Source organism: Helianthus annuus, chromosome 7, assembly GCF_002127325.2.
Source record: "Helianthus annuus cultivar XRQ/B chromosome 7, HanXRQr2.0-SUNRISE, whole genome shotgun sequence".
Classification (NCBI taxonomy): Eukaryota; Viridiplantae; Streptophyta; class Magnoliopsida; order Asterales; family Asteraceae; genus Helianthus; species Helianthus annuus.
Window position 1 is genome coordinate 148,415,098 of NC_035439.2, and position 21,457 is coordinate 148,436,554.

Genomic DNA, 21,457 nt, shown 5'->3' on the forward strand with positions numbered 1-21,457 from the left:
CCCTTATCATACTTCACGTACGCGACAATACTGACCATCAGATCAACTTATCACGCACGGATAAGTAATCACGCAAGTATCAATTATCACGCATGGGCATCAAAATAACGTGCGTGATTTGTACATGTATGCGTAATAATACACAAAAAATCTCCCATGCGTGATTAGGTTTCCAATTATAAAGTGCGTGATTTTCAAATGCATTTGGGTAATTTGGTCGCGTACGTTATGTAGGTTAAGCCGTAATGTACATTATACTTTATCTTCTGATTTAAAATAAAACTGCTCCGGTTACATCTTATTTAAAATCTTTAGAATTTACGTACATCTACTTTTACTTTATAATACAGATTTTTAGTTGAATGTCCTTCAAACTGTTATTTAGGGTTTCAAAATTTGTGGTTCTTAACAATTCATATCTCAAACCATCATTCAAAGTATAATCTAAAAAATAAGGGGTATTGGATTTTAATAATCCCAAGTTTCACTGATTGGCCGGTAATAATCCCAACTTCAAAAATTGCCTACAACAGTCCCAACTTGTAAGATTTTGGCCACCAATGATCCTTGTCTAACTGGGTTATAACCCAGTTAGTTTTTTGAAGTTTTGAGCGGCGGAGAAGGTCACTAGAGGTTGGAGATGACAAGTGGTGGTCTCCTTTGGTGGTTTCAGGGGTAAAGAAGGTCGTCGGAATAAGTTGCAGGTCACCGGAGTTGCGTAGATGGTGGAAATTTTAAACTTTTGAGAAGCGGAGAAGATTACAGGAGGTCGGAGATGATTGGTGGTGGTCTCGTTTGGTGGTTTCAGGGGTAAAACGGGTCGCCGGAATAAGTTGCAGGTCACCAACCCAACAAGGTTATAACCCAGTTAGACAAGGATCATTGGTGGCCAAAATCTTACAAGTTGGGACTGTTGTAGGCAATTTTTGAAGTTGGGATTATTACCGGCCAATTAGTGAAACTTGGGATTATTAGAATCAAAGATTACATGCAAATAAGGAAGTTTTGTGAAAGTTGAAAATTCAATAGATAACAACTTTCAAACACTCATTTTTACAACACAAGTTTGAAACTTAAGAACATGGATAAATTCAATAGTGAGCTAAGCCACTGACTCGAGCTACTTGACCGGGGATGAGGATTTTTCAGATAGATCGTCAACGTTTGCAATGTCTATATCTCCCACACAAACAGCCAACGATGATGGCGTCTCACAGTCCACATAGAATTTCTCATCATCATCATTTGATGATTCGTCTAAGGATCCCTTTCGCATAAGCTCCCTTACTTTACGAAATTCGTCATAGTGTGCCCGCCTTTGCTCCTTGAAACTCGAACTCCTGCCTATTACAGAACCTAATCAACTTTCCATGTCTCTAAAGTCAATTGTGTCGGGTTGGTGGATTAAATTGATGAACCATATATTTATTCGTTTCCAAAAAGATATATATATATAGACACCGAACAGGACGCATATGCTTATTTATGTCAAAGATATAAACAAAACTACGCCTAGTACTCATCTCATCTCATCATCATCATACTCAGTAAATCCCACCAATAGCAAAGCTAAGGTAGGGTCTGAGGAGGGTAGATGTAGACAGCCTTACCTCTACCCCGTAGGAATAGAGAGGCTGCTTCCAGTGAGACTCCCGGCTCGATTGTAGTTTTGTATCAAGCCTTGGACCTAAGACACATAACAATCAAACAATCAGGACAGAGACTGATTGGTGCATGTACCCCGTGTCTTTCAGCTATATATCAACGTCACCACATGTCACATGATGCATGATTAACCATCCGCCGCTTTTAACGTTATTTTCACGAAATTAGTAAAATAACGTTAAAGTTAGTACCATTTCACTTTTGCCCCCCGAGCGCCCACACGTATATACATTATATGTGCCCATTGCAAGCGGGGCAGTAAAACTACGCCTAGTACTGTAACTCATATATCTAAATGAGTCAACAGGGTATAAACATGTTGTAATCAAGTTGTAAACGGGTTGACAGATTGGTAATAAGTGGGTTACACATGTTGTCAGGTCAACATAAATAACTAAACTGGTTAACAAGTCAACCCAAATATGACACGTGTTAGATATGACAACCCTGAACCTGATAATTTTCTTGTCGTGTCGGGAGTTACCACCGCTAGACTTTTATTGTTGAATATACTATTCGCGCTCAAAAAGTAAAGTATATCCGAAATTATAACTAAGATACAAAATCTGATAAGAGAATTAAAGAAAGAATAAGGAGTAAAACCTGCATTATCTTCATCCATAGCATCTGCCTCTAACGATGTCCATCGAGAGGGCAGCTGTGAGCTATTGTCACTATCGGAAGAAACCATGTCATTGAACACAGAATGCACGGTTTCATCATCCGTTTTAGAGATACAAGGACTCCGTACAGGAGACAGAGATCCTACACACATGAGTTCAGCTAATATGATTGCAACAGTGATACATAGCGGAAGATACATGAATCAACTTACCATCAACATCAGTCATACGATGAAAAGGAGTCTTTGGTTCTGTAATTTTCTGCCTAACAGGTTTATTGGCTTCGATTTCTGATAGTTTTGCCTCATCCCATCTCACAGATCTACTGCTTCACGAAACAATAATATGCGTCAATAAAGTGATCAGGCCACAGTTGAACAATAACATAAATGTGATTCAATAAAAATGTTACCTCACATCTCCCATTGTAGACATTCTGAAATCTAAGAATTACAGAAGCGGTTGATCAGCCAACTTGCTGAGACAAAACAATATATGCGCGTCACACACTTGTCTATAATACTCGGTTCTTCATGATAAAGAAGGCAAATAAATCATAGAGTTAATTATTGTTTTCGTCCTTGTGGTTTGTCAAAAATCACTATTTCAGTCCATTGGTTTAAAAATTGTGATTTCAGTCTCTAAGGTTTCACTTTCGTAACCATTGCAGTCCACCTCGTAACCACTTCAGTCCCTGTACTTAACAGAATAAATGGATTGAAATGGTTACGGAAGTGAAACCACACGGACTGAAATGGTTACGAAAGTGAAACCACAGGGACTGAAATCGCAATTTTTAAACTAATGGACTGAAATAGTGATTTTTGACAAACCGTAGGAACGAAAACAGTAATTAACTCTAAATCATATAAAGCATGATGATCTGTTTTAAATTAGAAAATTGAAATATATGAATGAAGATATTATAATAACTGAAATGCAATCATGAAAGAAAGCATCAAGATAAGGGGACTAGGGGTGGAATCACTAGTGATGGATTCCATCACTCCCACTATCCAATCAACTAATGCCATGTCATCAATCCAATTTCCATCACTAGTGATAGAAATGTAGGAGGGGTGGAATCACTAGTGATGGAATTCTATCACTCCCTCCCAATTTTTTTAATTTTTATTTTTAAATTAGAAATTAACAATAAAACACTAAAATTAAAAATTTCATTAATTTTAAAACATACTACTTCAATTTCACATACTAGAAACATACAATTTGTAAAAAAAAAAAAAAAAAAAAAAACCTACTACTCGAATTTAACATACTAGAAACATACAATTTAAAAAAAAAAAAAAACCTACTCCTCGTCCGAATCCGGAAACTCCAAACCTAGAGAACCTACTAGTTCGATTAAATCGTATCTCAACCGAAAGTGAGTTTCTTCGTTACGCAATTGTAAATTGATATCTTGTGGAACTTGAACTTGTGTAGGAGGATCCGGTACCCAATCCGGGGATATTGCACGTCCGTCGTGTTTGATCAACATATTGTGCAATATGATACACGCATACACTATGCTATGTATTGCTTTCTTGGTCATCGAACGAACCGGTCGGTGTAGTATACCCCATCTACCCTTTAAAACACCAAACGCCCTCTCAACATCTTTTCTTGCCGATTCTTGCAATTTTTTGAACGCCTTTTCTTTAGCCTCGACGGGAAATGAGGGAGCTTTCACAAAAACAGACCAAGACGGGTAGATACCATCCACAAGATAAAAGCCTCGTCTGTAATGTCGACCGTTAACATAGAAAGGAGAGGAAGGTGCGGTACCATCCGTTACGCTTTGGAACAACGGCGACGTGTGCAACACATTGATGTCGTTGTTTGAACCTGGAACACCGAAGTACGAATGCCAAATCCATAAATCATTCGACGCCACCGCTTCTAGTATGATGGTTGGTCTTTTGATGTCTCCCCTCACATACGCCCCTCGCAACTCTCTTGGACAATTTTTCCACTCGATATGTGTACAATCGATGCTACCGAGCATCCCGGGAAAATGCCATCTAGCCTCGTGTGCGGCATAAATACGAGAGATGTCGTGGCTCGTCGGTTTTCGTAAAAACTCGTTAGAATACAACTTAATAACCGCATTGCAAAAAAATTGCAAACACTCACGTGAAGTTCTTTCAGACATAGCTAGGTATTCATCATATTGATCGGGTGGGTTACCTGTCGCTAGTTGGCGAATGGCGGACGTGCATTTTTGAATCGGCGTGAAACTTGGTTTGCCCCTCGCATCGTAACCTTCTTGAAACCATCCCTCGCTTGCCTCGATGTCTCCAACAATCTTTAAAAATAATTCTTTGGGTAAACGAAAACGATCTCTAAACGTTTCAGAATTGTATAGCGGGTTTTCCACAAAATAATCGTTCATCAAAACTTCGTTGGCACGTATACGATCACGGCCGACCATCTTCTTCTTTGGGCGGGACGACTCGGCATCAAGCTCGTTATACACCGACACAAAATAGTTTAGTGTGTCGTTGTCGGAAGACGACCCGGAATCGCTAGACATCGGAAACGTCGAATCGGTAGGGAATTCCATTTGAGAAAGATATAAAAAATGTGTGAAGTGGGTTTAAATTGGTTAAAAGATAGAGTTTGGTGTGTGAAAAAATGGTTAAAATGTGGATATATATATAAAAAAAATGGATTATTTTTTTTTATTAAAGTTACCGTTCAAACCCAACGGTCATCATGCAACGGTCGAACTTTTAAGTTTTCAACGCGTTATACACATTACGCGTTAAAGATAAAACGCGTTAAAGATGGGGCGGCGGCGGTGTGCTGCTTGGCCATCACGCGTGATGGGGGGTCTATAACGGACCGCCCCGTCCCCTCTAAGTATACACAAACTTATTTACTTTTTGAAACAGTAATCCATAGATATTAAACACAGGTGAATTCGGATAACCCCCACAACTTGTACTAAGAAAATATTATGACTCAAAAACTTAAAACAATCTCTCTTATCTTTTGAAACCGTAACCTGGTAACATCTATTTATAATGCTAACCCGACTCGGCTAACAAATTTATTTACACAAATAACAACCAAGCTAAATCAGTAGTAGTAATAATCTTACAAAAAATGTGCATATCTAATACCCACTAATAGCATACATCATCGAAGCATTTGAAACATCCAATTAAGGCATGCTTGGATTCTTTTGGGGAGCATGTAGAGAGCCCCCGGGGTTCAAATACCAGCATGATTTGGTTAGGGATGTCCTTTTTGACATATTCAGGCGTGCTGGTCTTTCTGCTAAGAAAGAAGCACCCATTAATTTCTTAACTGACCCGTTGGAAGGGAGATCTACCATTCGACCAACCGACATTCTAGTCATTGGATGGGTAGGAGGAACATGCATGTGTGGATCTAACAGGGGTTTCCACGCTTGTGGGCTTAGGCGGTAGTGCTTTCACGGTGGGTCACGCTGCTTCGGGTAAAGTGACCAAACACGAGAAAGCATGCCTTGACAACCAGCACGTGTTTATCCCATTTGCTTTTGATACTTTTGGTTTCCTGGCGCTAGTGGTTGTCAACCTTCTTAGTCCGAGTTCAAAGGGTCATGCATAGTAATGTTATGACCCCAAGATCTATGGACGTAGTTTTTAAAAGACTTAGTTTTGCTATTCAAGGGTAGCGGCGCAGCTTGTTGCCGTTTACCATCTATCTCGATGTAAATTCATAACACGATAATTAAGAGTAAGACCATATAAAATCATACATTCATATCAGATTCATAAATTTATCCGCATGTAATAATTTTTCCCGAATCAAAATCATGCACAATTATCTAACAAAACAATTGCTAGAACATTTATAAACAATTATACATACGATTTCTCTGTAAAACAATAATATATAAAACTTATAGGGAGATCGATTGGGTCAAGAAAATAAAAAATTAAATTGCAAATGAATGCGAATTTAAGGGAAAAACAGAGGCCGGAGCATTGTTTACCTGTTGCGAAGATATGTTTGAAGCTCGTACGTTGAGAATCCAGAGAGAGATTTGTGTTTTGACCTTATATTGCTTTTAATGTTTTTTTCAAAGGGGTGGTTCATCAACAAACAGAAGTACAGAACATATACTTTTATTAGTACTTAAATTAAACAAGCGTGGTGGAGTGGTTGGTAGGGGTGTTATTCGGGTTTTTTATTCGGGTTTCGGGTTTTTCGGTTTGGGTTTTTCGGGTTTTCAAAACTAAATATTTAACCCGATAACCAAACCTTTCTAGGTTTGGTTTCTTCGGTGTTCGGGTTAAATGGTTTGGGTTAGAACGGGTTGGGTTAAATCGGGTTTTGGGTTAAAAAATGAACTAGGTTAACAAATAAATACAACCTTCTAAAATTTAAAATATCAATATTAGTTATTAGCGAGCACTACAAAAACAATTTTATAAAACAACTCTTCTATAGTAATTTAATACAGATTATAAATTGTAAAATGCATCCTGTCTTTTAATTAGAAACAAATTATTAATTGTAACATGTTTAATTCCATACATTATGTATTATATTTACTTTTTCAATCATCATTTCGAATGTTGTAATTTTAAGCTTTTAAAAATTAGAGATATGGATGGAATTAGTGATTTAAAATTTTTGAAGATATAGTTGGTTGCATCATGGAATAGGAAAGGATTATTAGTTCCTTTTAAAAGATATGACTATATGTAGAAATATGCTAATTGTTTTAAAGTTATTTCGGGTTTTTCGGGTTAAACCGTTTACCCTTTATTCAACCCGTTAACCGATCCATATAACTATATTCGGGTTCGGGTTTACAGTTATTCGGTTACTAGTTCTTCGGGTTTTGTCTACCTTGGGTTCGGGTGACTTCGGTTTCGGTTTGGGTTTCGGGTTTCGGTTAAAAAAGACAGCCCTAGTGGTTGGGGAAAGACTTGTGTTCCTTGTAACTTAGGTTCGACTCGCACTCTCTCTATTATTTTCTGCAGCATCCAGGTGAAGGGTGAATACGGGTGGCGCCGGTTCGTCTTGGATGGGAGGCGAGGTTTTACCGAGTATTCCACTGTCGTGCCTTCGAGTGGGTGGAGGTCGGGTTTCCGCGCATCTGGGAGAGCCAAGGAGCTGGTGGCGGTCGAGTAGTCGACCTTGTCCACAATGTCTGTGTGACAACTCGAGTTTCCGAGATTTCACTTTCGCATTTATTGCACGTTAACTGTTTGTTTAGTTGCTCACTTATACAACTTGTTTGCTTTGTAACTGTATACGTTTTGATTTGATAAAGTTTTACGAATGATTTGTCAAATACATGAACTTGGTGATGAAACTGTAAATTGTATGTCTTGTGTCACGGCCCCCGACCCGGTTTGACCCGTTTCAGAAGCCGCGGGACAGAAATCCCGCGGTATTTAATTTAGGCGACAGCGGAAGTCTTTTTAAAACAGGATCTTTAATATTAAAACTGCTCATTACATAATTTAGGGATAAAACCCAGTAATTTACAATAATGTGATTTCCATGGAAATCTTTATTTTTAAAACATGTTCCTTTATTTATTTACACTGAGCCACTTTTCTAAGCTGGTAGTGCTTCCTGGCACTTTTCTTTGCTCACTACAGATTACCTGAAACATGTTTGAAAAAGGTTTTGTCAGCGGGGAAATACTGAGTGAGTTCATTCAGTTTTTAAGAAATGACCCATAGTTATAAATTACAGCATAAGAGCGATTACAATGGTTTACATCTTTATTTTTATCTGGCTTTCTGCCACAATGGTGACAAGTCACAATGGTGACGATGGTCATACCACTATTAGGTTAATGAACTCTAATAGTGACGTTTCTCCCTAGTAGGTCAATGAACCTAACTGGGAGAAATAGTAATGTGCACAATACCCCACTAACCAATAAATCAAGATATCCACGACTTAGTCCCTGTAATTATAACACTTTGAAAATAATTTGGAGTATTGTAAAACAGTTGATAAAAAGAAGAATGACTCACATTGCAGATTTAACGAGCAGTGTATAAGCCTACTGATTAGCCTTGATTATTTCTAATTTAACAATAATGCACACAAAACAGGATTAGTGATCAATACAGCAGTTACGATAATTTCCCGAGATCAAATACTCGCAATGAATGACCAAGTGCAATACTTCAACTCATTTATCAAAATGACAAACGACAAAGTATAGTACTTCAACTCGTATATCGAATCGTCGACAACGACAAAGTACAATGCTTCGGCTCATTTATCGGATTACCGACAAACGATAAAGCATAGCCCAATGTGGGCGGCACTTAGGCATTCCTTGGATATATTGATCCCGGAAACTAAATCGTAATAGCGATCGAGTAATTACCCTGTTCTGCGGCAGCGATTCGATAATTGTGTGGGTGTATTGGACTGTTTTGCTTATAACTCGACCTACGTAACTCCGATTTTCGTCGTTCAAGTGCCAAAATTCAAGTCCCAACCCCTGCTATTTATACTGAAATTTTGACACCGTCGCGTAGCGCGAGGGGGTACCCCCTTAGGCGTCGCGCTACGCGAGTGACCACCCTATTTTCATAGAGTAGCCCTTCGTGCGTGTAGGCTTGCTGTGTTGTCAGTTTCTTAAAATTCGATTTTTATAATTAGTTATGAAGATAATCGTTGGCTAGGGTTTATCCCCCCCTGAGTTTTAGGGGCCCTGATCCTGATTCTGAAAATTCTGAAAATTTTAGGGTTTGCGTAGAATCACTTGGGTGTCTCAATTAGGGTTTCCTTAATAGCTAATTACTATCCTAATTAGGGATTTTAGTGACAGTTGTTACATCCTCCCCACCTTAAGAAAAATCTCGTCCTCGAGATTCACTAAAATAGATGAGGGTATTTTTGATTCTAGTTCCCAAGTATACTCTTGTTCTCTTTTGGATTCCCATTGGACTTTCACTAACACTAGTCGTTTGTGTTTGAGAAACTTAATTTTCCGATCTTCTATTTGTAGGGGTTTCTCTATGAATTTTAGCTTTTCATTTACCTCCATATCTTGAAGAGGTACTTACCAGGGATTCGTCTGATAGACATTTCTTGAGATTGGATACATGAAACACATCATGTACTTCAGCTAACTCTTCTGGTAGTTGTATATGATAAGCTACTGGTCCTATGCGTTGGATTACTGGTAATGGTCCTACGTATAAGAGACTTAGCTTCTTCTCTTACCGAATTTATAAATTCCTTTCCAAGGAAATACCTTCAATAGCATTTTGTCTCCAACTCGGACTTCGACGGCTTTTGTTTATTATTTGTATAGTTCTTCTAACCGTCTTCAGCCTTTCCTTCGTGATACTGAATATCACAGTCGTAATCATCGAGGATTTCCCCTTTTTTTCTCATGTTTAATTCTTGTTGCTCAAATATGTATCTTAAATTCTTATGACCCATATGGATAGTAAGCTTTCTTAGATAATGTTTCCTAATCTTAAGGATAACTTGTGGTTTCTAATTTTTTTGGCTTACAAGTGGTAAGGATTTCTTCGTGCTTTTGTAATTGCCTTGATGCATACACAATTACCTTTTTGTGTCGCATTACCATATATCCAAATTTTAACTTTGAAGCATTACCGTATACTTTAAAATCTTCTGTTCCTTCTGGTAAGGCTAGCTTAGAGGCTTCTTTTTGTTTGGGTTCTTATTTAGAATTAACTGTGTTAACTTAGTTAAGGATGTATCTATCTAAAAGAATCCTTAACAAACTGTCTATAGTATTCGGCTAAATTTACAAAATTCCTACTTTCCATTTAAAGATTGCGAACTCTTCCATTGCTATCTTAGCAGGATCTAAGTGAATATCTTCATGATTTATCATGTGACCTTACGTGGTTTATTTCCTATAATCATAAATACTTCTCTGGCGGTTACCTGGATTTTCTATAAAGTTCTTATCACAGAGAATTCGAGTAGGGTTGGCTACTAACCAATCTATTTCTAATACAACATCAAACTCGGCTAATTTCATAGGAATTAGGTTAGCGAAGAGTTATATGACCTGAGAGTTCTATATTTTCCTTTTTGCCTGTTTTGAGTGTAAAGATTTGTCTAAGTTAAGAGTTTGACAGAATGAAGTATTTATAAGACTTTGGTGTGCATCAGAGTCAGTTAATACTTTTTGTGTAAATGTTGTAACCTAGGACGTACCGGCTATTACATCTGGAATGAGCTCTGTTTCCTGAGCAGTCAATTGAAAGGCTCTTGCATTCCTTTTTACTTCTTCTGCAGGTTTGGCTTTAGTGTCAGATGGTTTGTTCAGTTTTGGACAATTTGGCCTAAGATGTCCAGTTTCTCCACAGTTGTAACAAACTGAAAATCTCTTCCTCCTGCAGTCTTCTTCCTGATGCCCCGGAATTTTGCAAAAATTGCAGTATCCTTTGCATCTACCAAAATGCTTCCTTTTGCAAAAATTGCAAAATGAACTAGTAGAAGATTGCCCATTCCCTCCTTTCTTAAAATCGTTATGGTTATCCGAACGGATTACCTGGGTAATCTTTTGGGCTACTTCCTTCCTTCTATTTTCTTCTCTTGTCCGTACTAGTTCGTCAGTCAGAGTATTGGCTAAATCTATCGCATCATCAATCGTGCGAGGTTTCGCAGCCTTGACGATGTTACGGATTTCAGAAATCAATCCCCAAATATATCGAGAAATAAGTACTGGCTCTGGCGAAGCCAGGGTTGGTACTACTCGAGCATATTCGAAGAATGTCGTAGTATACTTTCGACAATCTACATCAACCATTCGGTGGGTTAAAAATTTGTTTGTCATTTGTTCCTTTTCATATTCGGGACAGAATTTTCTTTCTACCAAACTTTTAAATTCTTCCCAGTTCATAGCATACGCCATCCTTCTTCCTTTTGATTGTAACACCGTATTCCACCATTCTAGCGCTCCTTCTTTGAAAAGGTTTGATGCGTACATGACCTGATCATCCTGAGCACATTTACTTATGGCAATTACTGCCTCAGTTTTCTCTAACCAACGTAGTGCCGCAGTTGCTCCTTCATTGCCCGCAAACTCAGATGGTTTACAAGCAAGAAATTCCTTGTAAGTGCAACCAGGCGTTGCAACTTTCATTTTCTTAGGGAGCGGCGCTGGTTGTGGTTCATTGTCATGATTAACATGATCATTGCCTCCGTTTACGCTATTACTGAAGTTATCTTCAGAAATACGTTTGCTAGGAACGGGTTGTTGTGGTTCTATTGGATTTTTAACAGCAGCAACGATGGCTGGAATAGCGTTGGCTATCCCTTGAGCTATCATTGTTGGAATAGTGTTGGCTATCCCTTGAGCAACGATATTTTCTATATCCTGCCTAGTCATATATTGATCCCCCGGTTGTTGCTCAGAATCATTAGCCTCATTAACTGGTTCATTATTAGCGTTTTCCATTTGACGACTAAGTTATAGATAAATAATTAGTATACAAGAAATAATCCAATACCATACTTAATTGCACATAATCACGTATACGAACAAAATTTGTAAATTTTCTAAAATTTCATGCTTCTATATACAACCGTTTTATTATTTTTCTTACACATACTGATTTTACTATTATTATTACATAATAACAGTTTCATAAATCCCTTATCCTTTTTGTCAACGATGTTCTAGTAACTGTGTTCCCTCTTATCGTAGTTCCAGGAGATCTGTCTCCCAATCTCTTGGATCCTATTCCCAGTATCCATTAGTTCTTCACCAAAGCGAAGTTCAGTCTTATTCTTGTTACTCATTGGTGGATTTGGTAAAGGTTCTAGATGGAACTTGAGGAAAAAGCTTATAGGGATAGTTTTGTAACTGTATTTCATTAATTAACCATTCGTCTATTTGCGAGTGGATTAAAGGGTTTGGAATAGATGGTTCTAAGTTCATTGGTAGTGGTGTTTCAAGAGAGCGATTAAAAATAGTTTCATTAACAGGCTTAATAGTATTAGGGCTTGCCATTATAGAATCTAACTCTTCCTGAGATGGTAACTTTTCAATTTGCCTAGAATTTTCCCCAATTTCTATTTCCTTGGGCTTGGGTTTCTCGAGAGGTAAAGCATCGAACTCTATAGGTTCTTCTATATCTGGTATATACCTATTGAAATCTCTGGAAACTTCTACTCTTACTGGATAGAGATTAAAATTCTGAAGGGCCTCAGACAAGTTACTCATGCTGTTTAGCAAAAATAGACATAGTCAGAATTCATAAAATTTTATAGAAAACTTTTTAAATATTAGTTCCTACTGGGTACTATTGAAATTTACATCACACGAGGTTTCATAAATTTTATGATTTTCTTGATAAGACTTCTAGACTGTAGATAATAAAGGTACTAATACTTGAGTCAAATTATTTAATAATTTGCATGACTTACTACATTGACTAGCATATAAAGATCTGTACAAAATTATTCAGATAATAGAACACATAATCACAAAATAGCAATTAATGGAAATTAAGTATTTTCTAAATACTTAATTGGCTTAAATCAGTGGCTTGAGAAGTGGCTCTGATACCACCTTATTTCTGTCACGGCCCCCGACCCGGTTTGACCCGTTTCAGAAGCCGCGGGACAGAAATCCCGCGGTATTTAATTTAGGCGACAGCGGAAGTCTTTTTAAAACAGGATCTTTAATATTAAAACTGCTCATTACATAATTTAGGGATAAAACCCAGTAATTTACAATAATGTGATTTCCATGGAAATCTTTATTTTTAAAACATGTTCCTTTATTTATTTACACTGAGCCACTTTTCTAAGCTGGTAGTGCTTCCTGGCACTTTTCTTTGCTCACTACAGATTACCTGAAACATGTTTGAAAAAGGTTTTGTCAGCGGGGAAATACTGAGTGAGTTCATTCAGTTTTTAAGAAATGACCCATAGTTATAAATTACAGCATAAGAGCGATTACAATGGTTTACATCTTTATTTTTATCTGGCTTTCTGCCACAATGGTGACAAGTCACAATGGTGACGATGGTCATACCACTATTAGGTTAATGAACTCTAATAGTGACGTTTCTCCCTAGTAGGTCAATGAACCTAACTGGGAGAAATAGTAATGTGCACAATACCCCACTAACCAATAAATCAAGATATCCACGACTTAGTCCCTGTAATTATAACACTTTGAAAATAATTTGGAGTATTGTAAAACAGTTGATAAAAAGAAGAATGACTCACATTGCAGATTTAACGAGCAGTGTATAAGCCTACTGATTAGCCTTGATTATTTCTAATTTAACAATAATGCACACAAAACAGGATTAGTGATCAATACAGCAGTTACGATAATTTCCCGAGATCAAATACTCGCAATGAATGACCAAGTGCAATACTTCAACTCATTTATCAAAATGACAAACGACAAAGTATAGTACTTCAACTCGTATATCGAATCGTCGACAACGACAAAGTACAATGCTTCGGCTCATTTATCGGATTACCGACAAACGATAAAGCATAGCCCAATGTGGGCGGCACTTAGGCATTCCTTGGATATATTGATCCCGGAAACTAAATCGTAATAGCGATCGAGTAATTACCCTGTTCTGCGGCAGCGATTCGATAATTGTGTGGGTGTATTGGACTGTTTTGCTTATAACTCGACCTACGTAACTCCGATTTTCGTCGTTCAAGTGCCAAAATTCAAGTCCCAACCCCTGCTATTTATACTGAAATTTTGACACCGTCGCGTAGCGCGAGGGGGTACCCCCTTAGGCGTCGCGCTACGCGAGTGACCACCCTATTTTCATAGAGTAGCCCTTCGTGCGTGTAGGCTTGCTGTGTTGTCAGTTTCTTAAAATTCGATTTTTATAATTAGTTATGAAGATAATCGTTGGCTAGGGTTTATCCCCCCCTGAGTTTTAGGGGCCCTGATCCTGATTCTGAAAATTCTGAAAATTTTAGGGTTTGCGTAGAATCACTTGGGTGTCTCAATTAGGGTTTCCTTAATAGCTAATTACTATCCTAATTAGGGATTTTAGTGACAGTTGTTACATCTTGTGCATGTATTATGTAATAGATAATACTTAAGGGTGTTTAGTGTTAATAGTGAAAATAAAACAAAACCCTTAACCCTAATCATTTCACAAATCATCATACGTATCTTCAAGATTTCTCTACAACCCTCTCTTGCAATCATCTTCTTTCTCATTGGCACAAGTTCTCTTGCATCAATCTTGATCTTTCAATCCATCTAGAATCAATCCAAGGTAATTGTTCAATGATTTCTTGTTGTTAATCTTTGATTATGTGATTCATGCAAAACCCTAGTTCTACATATAATGGTTCTGTGTTTGTTGATTCTGATTATTGTGAAATGGGTATGATTGGTTGTGTAATCATTTGCCTGATGTTAAGATGCATGACATGTTAGAATTGTTTGATTTTGATTTGATTACAGCATTGCCATAGTGTGAAGATTAGGGTTTTGACCGTAGCTTTCTACAAACGTAACTGTTCTATTGATTCTGTGAAATGATCTTTGGAATTCACGCATGATTGAAAACTCTGAGTTTTAAATGATAAATGGTCCGACCTTTGATGAGGGTTTAGTCCGAATTTTGTTTAAGTTTGTAATGGTCCAAATTTTGTAAGTAGGTTATAAGGGTCCGACTTTTACATGATATGCTTAATGTCCGAATTTTATAAGTGGGGGGGGGATATGTCCGACCTTTATATAAAGGACACAAGGTCCGAATTTTATAAGGACCTTGAGTCCGAGTTTTGTGCAACGTTCACTTGGTCCGAATTTATGATGTATATGTATATTGGTCCGAATTTTTGAAGAAGTAGGATGTTGGTCCGAGTTTCAGGCTATGAGGCCTTGTCCGACTTTTATAAGGAGACAAGGGGGTCCAACTTTCATAGAGATACAAGGGGGAGTCCGACTTTTTAATGATAAAGGGGGGGGGGGGTCCGAACTTTATGTGTGGTCCGAACTTCATGTATGTGAAGCACATGGGGTCCGAATTTTTATAAGTGTGAGGTGTTGTCTGAATTTGTTTATTATGCTAGTCCGACTTTTATACTTGATAACCTAGTCCGAGTTTTATGCTTGACACATAGTCTGAACTTTATGCTTAATGAATGATCCGACTCTTGTTGATGAGTTGTCTGAGTTTTAGATTGAATACATAATCCGGATTTTTGTAGTGAAACATACTCCGAGTTCTGTTAATGCTTGAAAGGTCTGAGTTTACTTGTGATGCAAAGTTCAAAACCCTGTATGAGGAACAACATGCTACTGTATGCTCTTGTATATGACTGTATGATACTGTAAGCTACTGGATGATACTGTATGTTTGAACAATCTATGCCATGACATTCTGTACACAATTATCACACAGAACACAATTGCTTGGATACCAAAGACTTGTAAACCCTAATTGAACGTAAACGCTTACATCGAATTTATGTGCAATGTACCTTAGGTCGTGTGTAACGGACTTAACCATTAATTTACAATAGAAGCAATAACACACCGAGCAAACCAAGGTGAGTTCACACTCTTTACCAAGGCATGGGATTCCCGGGGATTGGGAATGGGTTGAATGATGGAATTGAACGATTTCTCGTACTTACACGGTTACTAGACTATCTACCATGGTCCTCGGGTTAAGCAGGACACTTACATAAAACCTACGTAAACAAGTACAATACTACTGTCTTCCGGAGTCAGGAAGGACACTTACGTAAAACCTACGTAAACTCACACATGCTACTGTCTTCCGGAGTCAGGAAGGACAGTTACGTAAAACCTACGTAAACCCCACGCGTACCACTGTCCTCGGGTAAAGAAGGACACTTACGTAAAACCTTCGTAAAGCTCGTACGTACTACTGTTCTCGGGTTAAGAAGAACACTTATGGTTACGAATAGTCTAGTGTATATGCAAACATGGGAAGCCCCCACCAATAGAACATATTGTCGGCCCAGTAGAGCCACACGTTACAAACGGACTTACTATTACGAACTTAGTTACTGTGAACTCGCTCAACTAGTTGTTGACTCTCTGTTACATGCCTTGCAGGCTGTTAGGTATACATGGAGCTTGCACTGGGAGACGCGGTCGTTGTGGACAAGGACCGTCAATGCTTTGATTAAACATTATGACATTACATACTTTATTTATGTTGGGCTTTTACTCACATGCTTCCGCTAAACGTTGAACTTATACTTATGTTTTGAACACCTTTCATATGGATTGGTTTGGTTAAATTGCATTTACTTTTGCTATTTACATTGTTCTATATGATTGGTGGCTTGATCCTGGTCAGTCACGCTCCCAAGCGGTGATACTCCGCATGTGGATTTTGGGGGTGTGACAGTCTGGTATCGCGGTGGTTGGCACGTCGTTCCTTGTCGTTCAAAAAAAGTAGTTACACAATATATTTTCAATTTATTTATTGGTGTTAATTGTTATTTGATTTACGATTATGGAATTATAGTAAATACATTCGACATTTGAAAAAGTGGGAAAATTACGTTAACCAATTTTTTTTAAAATAGATATAAAATTTAGCGTTTATCAAAGTAATCATCAAAAGTGCAGACTAAGGTTATACGTAGTGGGGCGGTATGCCCGGAGATGGCGCCGGAAAAACGCCCCAAACACCAAAACTCTCGGTGCTATGAATGAAAAATGGGGGTGTGGCGCGATAATTATAGCGGCGTCATGTGTTTGTTTGTTTGAATTTTTTTATTTTTTCAGTTTGTTTGTTTGTTTGTTTGGAATGCTCTGTTTTTGATATTTTGTGTTCAGATATACGAAGAAGGAGGAAGACAAGGAAGAAGGAAGATTTTTAGGGTTTTTTTATGGGCTTTGGGCTGGGCTGGGCTCAACTCAAAAGGTATTGTGTTTTTTTTTTTTATTTATTTTCAGTTTTTTAATTTATTTTTCTGTTTTTATTTTTTTAAATTTTAGACTAACATTATATTTTTTTTAGCAAACAATCAGTTTTTTAATTTATTTTTCAGTTTTTTGTTACTGTAATGTTTTTTTTAAGTGTATTGTTTTTTTAGTGTAATGTTTTTTTTTAATTTAATGAATTTTAATTTTATAAAGTTAGAAAATAATTATAAAAAATTAGAAATTAATAATTGAGTAATGATTAGGCGGGGGCTTTATGACTACGGGCTTAAATGCATAACGCCCCATAACGCCAACCCGCACATGTGGCGCACCACATGTCGCATAATGCCCACAAAGGGGCGTTATGACTACGCATGGCCTAAGCAAACACTTTTTACCAAATAGTGTTTGGCTAAATTCTAGTTAGACTGAACGTAGTGGGGCGCTTTCCCCCTTCATGGCGCCACCAAAACGCCGGCAACACCAAAACCTTGGGCACTATATTTGAAAAATGAGGGTGTGGCGTGATATGTATCGTGTCGCCATGTGTGTTTGTTTGAATTTTTTTTTTTTTAATTTTCTGGGGTTAAAAGATTGGTGGGGAGAAGAAGATCATTATCACCATTTTTTTCGGTGAACTTGGTTGCCGGAGAAGAAGACAGCCGGAGAAGAAGGCCCTGCATTTTACAGTTTGGTCCCTGCATTTTTTTTTTTGTTTTTCTCTTATTTTGTTTTAAAGTTTTACACTTTGGTCCCTACATTTTTTTATGTTACTGTCATGTTTTTTTAAGTGTAATGTTTTTTTTTTATTTTAGTGTAATGTTTTTTTAATTTAATGAAATGAATTTTAATTTTATAAAGTTAGAAAATAATTATTAAAAGAACAGAAATTAATAATTGAGTAATGATTAGGCAGGGGCTTTATGACTACGGGTTTAAAATGCATAACGCCCCATAACGCCCACCCGCACACGTGACGCGCCACGTGTCGCATAACGCCCACAAAGGGGCGTTATGACTACACATGGCCTTAGGAGAAAATGAATGATGATTGCGTTGGCGAAAGCTAAAATGACATAGCTACTTTTGAAAATTTTTGGTGAACTTTCACTAAAACTATTTTGTTTCAATAAATTTCAGTAAAAGATTTGTGACTACCTAATCATTTTTTTTAAACATTTAATTACATGATATTACATTGATACCATCACTAAATAACAAGATTCATGCAAAAGATGTCATTTTCATTCATAACAAAGCATTTGTAGCCTATTTACAAAATTACCCTAGATTGTGATTTAACAACACAATGTAATTCAAAGTCTCGGTTTGTATACACTAGAAGCCAAAACTGAATAATAAGCCATTTCCATGGTGCTTGTTGAATAAATACATTTCACTAAATGCATTCATCACATTGGTAAAATTCTTTAACACTTGAAAATGTGAACATGGAAACTATAATGTAAACCAAAGTGCAAATAACATGGTTTGTTTATCAATCACATGTTTGTAAGAAAACCATTAAAGATTAGTCGGAAAACTTTAGAGTTAAATCTATAATCGTAAACCTAATTGTGAAGAAATTCACTTTCTCCGATTGTATCACCCGCATAAACCAAGAACTTGTGATGGAGCGGGTAACACTGAAACTGAGAATTCGGCTGTGATGGAGAAGGGAAAGATACAGACTTGTAACCTCAAATGAAGAAAATTCTTTAAACAAACCTCCCGTCAGGTCTCATGTTGTAGCAAACCCAAAACATTTTCATCATTATGTTTTCACCTATTTGACAAACTTGTTATTTTATAGCAGATTTTTTTAGAAATTTAATTAGAATCTAAAAAATAATTTCGAAATGGAAAAAAATATATTTAAACACGATTTTGTTTAATCATGATTATCATTTTAAAGTTCACTAAGTAGCTCTGTAAGAGTATATTCAAATCATGTGATTGCATAAAATGTAATATATATATATATATATATATATATATATATATATATATATATATATATATATAACAAAGCGATATTGTTTTAATAAGTTATTCCACATTATACTTGGTTCTTTTTCTTGGGCCAGGTAGAGATGAATTTGGGCTCCTACTAGGAACATGCACCATCTTAAACTTTTACCTACTTATGCATCATCACCAATCCACCATTATATACTTCATCACCAATCCACCATTATATACTTGGGCCAATGAATTTAGTCTAGATGTCATGTTAGACTTGGGCTCCTGAACACACTAAACAAAATCATACACAAAACAACAAGGCATATGCAATAGGGCGAAAAGGCCAGAAGACCAGGGCCGGCTCTTGGGCCCGTCAACCCATGCCGTCGCTTGAGGCCCAAATTTTTAAAGGGCCCGCAAGGTTTTTATAAGCTTATATATATAATAAATTATATATATTTAATATATGCAACCATTTATTATGTAAAAAACTGTTGGTGGTGAAGTGTAAAAGCCATTTCAAGATAAAGGAAAGGTCTTAAGTTCAACTCTTGACTCCACCACCAAGGTTTTATTTTTTTAAATCAGTTCCCCCTTTAACAACAATTTTTGGGTCCATTTTTTTTGGTCGCCCAAGGCCTAAATTTTTTTAAAGTTCTCGGGGACGGCTCTGCAGAAGACGTCGTATGCGGGACATGATCTTCACCTGCCATGTTGAGTCCACAACGGCGTGGGTGGACTCAAAAACCTTCGATTCTAGAAGCTCTAATGACGCATCAAAAGATCTCAAAAAAACAAAATAAAAAAAAACAAAAAAAAAAACACAAACTTGTCTATAGAGCATCAAATTGTATGCAAGGTAGCAGCTGAGCATCTCTTAGTTGGGGGGATATGAGCTATCTATAACATAGATTTATTCTCTCTTAATATCCACATATATAAAAACTAAAAAAACAAAAGAAACAACAGCTTAAGTTCTGGATTCAACATCTCAAACTGCAAGAGACTTCACCTCATCCTGTTTCCACAGTCCTTCTTCATACCTGTACCACCTCAGAAGCCCTTCATCAGCCCTTGTCCTCTGGCACATGATGCATTCATCATCCATGCATGTCAAGAACTCACTTAACCGCGAACCCTTTTTCAAAACTGAATCATCGAGCTTCGTAACCACTTTTATAGTAGCATCCGGTGGTGGGGCATCCACAATGACACAATGAGATATGTTAAGCACATTAAGGTTCTTTAGGCCGTCTAGGATAAGTATAAGCGCGTCCAAGTAAACGACTGAACAACGAAGACTTAGAACTTTGAGGTTGGGGACACAACGAATGAGGGTATTCACCAAAAAGATGTCACATGGGCCCATGATTTTAAGTTCCGAGAAATTCTTGCAGTTTTTTGAAACTTTTTCCATGAAATATAGTGGAGTTTCTATGCTTGGCATTGTAAGCGACTCTAGATCCTTCCACATTTTGATAGCCTTGCATATCCCGGTTTTCTTGATTCGGTTCCATGCAGGTAACACCAGACGCTTGAGATTCGGGCACCTGCATTGATTACCAATATAATATGTTACATTATAAGTCTATAACTATGCGTGCATATGGCATTTTAACGGTCAAGATGATACCTTTCAGCAGTGTAGGTCAACTGCTCATCATGGACATACAGATTGATATTAAAAATCAAAGTTTTGATGCTTCCGCGGCTAAGATTCAGTGAAATCTTGAGAATTTTTGTGAGTTGTTCGTCAGACGGTCCATCCACATAAACATAAGGCTCTAACGGAGTTCTTATGTAGTTGGAAGACAACACTGACAAATCAAGTGTGCGCCACAACATTGGATCGCGTGCAGCATGATGCCATGTTTTGCATATGTCGGCCACACCAGATGTCAAATCAAAAATGTCGATTTTCTGATAGATTTTGACCAGCACGTCGATATCTAGGTCCTCCCACTTCCTTATAATAGCCTCATCTTCCATGGCGCTACAAACCTATAAACCAATGACATTGATATGAAATGAGATAATGGTCCGTTTTAGTTATGTACATCTTTTCAACACGATAAAAACTAACAAAGGAAACTACGGTACAAGAAAACTTAGAACATTAAGACTAGATTTCAGAAAGGGAAATCACGATAACGAAGTTACTCAATCAGATTGATTTGATTTCTTTTTAAGACAATATATTTGATGTGATACATGTAAAGTGAATAAACATTAAGCGCGTAACAGTCCGATCATAACTTTGAGCTTACAATATCAAAAAATAATCTAAACACAAATGCGGGTAGATGGTAGCATGATCCATAGCATA

At 37.3% G+C, this 21,457-nt stretch overlaps 2 protein-coding genes across 5 annotated transcripts; both read right to left on the reverse strand.

Annotated features, from left to right (window-relative positions):
• Positions 1 to 960: 960 nt before the first annotated feature.
• On the reverse strand, positions 961 to 6,382 carry LOC110869285 (protein phosphatase inhibitor 2-like). 4 transcript variants are annotated; one of them, XM_035975443.1, is made up of 5 exons: positions 6,277 to 6,382; positions 2,701 to 2,766; positions 2,501 to 2,613; positions 2,269 to 2,448; positions 961 to 1,344 (listed from the first exon to the last, which is right to left on the reverse strand). In XM_035975443.1, exons 2-5 carry the CDS (start codon positions 2,721 to 2,723, stop codon positions 1,121 to 1,123), a joined length of 540 nt encoding a protein of 179 aa, XP_035831336.1. In that variant the 5' UTR covers positions 2,724 to 2,766; positions 6,277 to 6,382; the 3' UTR covers positions 961 to 1,120. The 4 variants fall into 4 exon arrangements, with proteins under 4 accessions (XP_035831336.1, XP_035831335.1, XP_021974277.1 ...); XM_035975442.1 differs by having other exon boundaries at positions 2,501 to 2,616; XM_022118585.2 differs by having other exon boundaries at positions 963 to 1,344; positions 2,269 to 2,430; positions 2,501 to 2,616.
• Positions 6,383 to 20,020: 13,638 nt separating this feature from the next.
• Positions 20,021 to 21,126, reverse strand: LOC110867512 (F-box/LRR-repeat protein At3g48880). The gene is made up of 2 exons (XM_022116491.2): positions 20,765 to 21,126; positions 20,021 to 20,681 (listed from the first exon to the last, which is right to left on the reverse strand). The coding sequence occupies exons 1-2, from the start codon at positions 21,118 to 21,120 to the stop codon at positions 20,123 to 20,125; spliced, it is 915 nt and encodes a 304-aa protein (XP_021972183.1). The 5' UTR covers positions 21,121 to 21,126; the 3' UTR covers positions 20,021 to 20,122.
• Between the last annotated feature and the right edge of the window lie 331 nt (positions 21,127 to 21,457).

What these genes read in the sequence shown, in the direction of transcription:
- LOC110869285 (XM_035975442.1), bottom strand. Translation starts at nt 2,723, where the DNA reads ATGTCTACAATGGGAGATGTGAG. An exon ending in TCGTATGACTGATGTTGATG is followed by an intron (nt 2,449 to 2,500) that starts GTAAGTTGATTC and finishes CAATCATATTAG; the next exon opens with CTGAACTCATGTGTGTAGGA. An exon ending in TATGGATGAAGATAATGCAG is followed by an intron (nt 1,345 to 2,268) that starts GTTTTACTCCTT and finishes GTTCTGTAATAG; the next exon opens with GCAGGAGTTCGAGTTTCAAG.
- LOC110867512 (XM_022116491.2), bottom strand. Translation starts at nt 21,120, where the DNA reads ATGGAAGATGAGGCTATTATAAGGAAGTGGGAGGACCTAGATATCGAC. An exon ending in TTGACCTACACTGCTGAAAG is followed by an intron (nt 20,682 to 20,764) that starts GTATCATCTTGA and finishes TAATCAATGCAG; the next exon opens with GTGCCCGAATCTCAAGCGTC.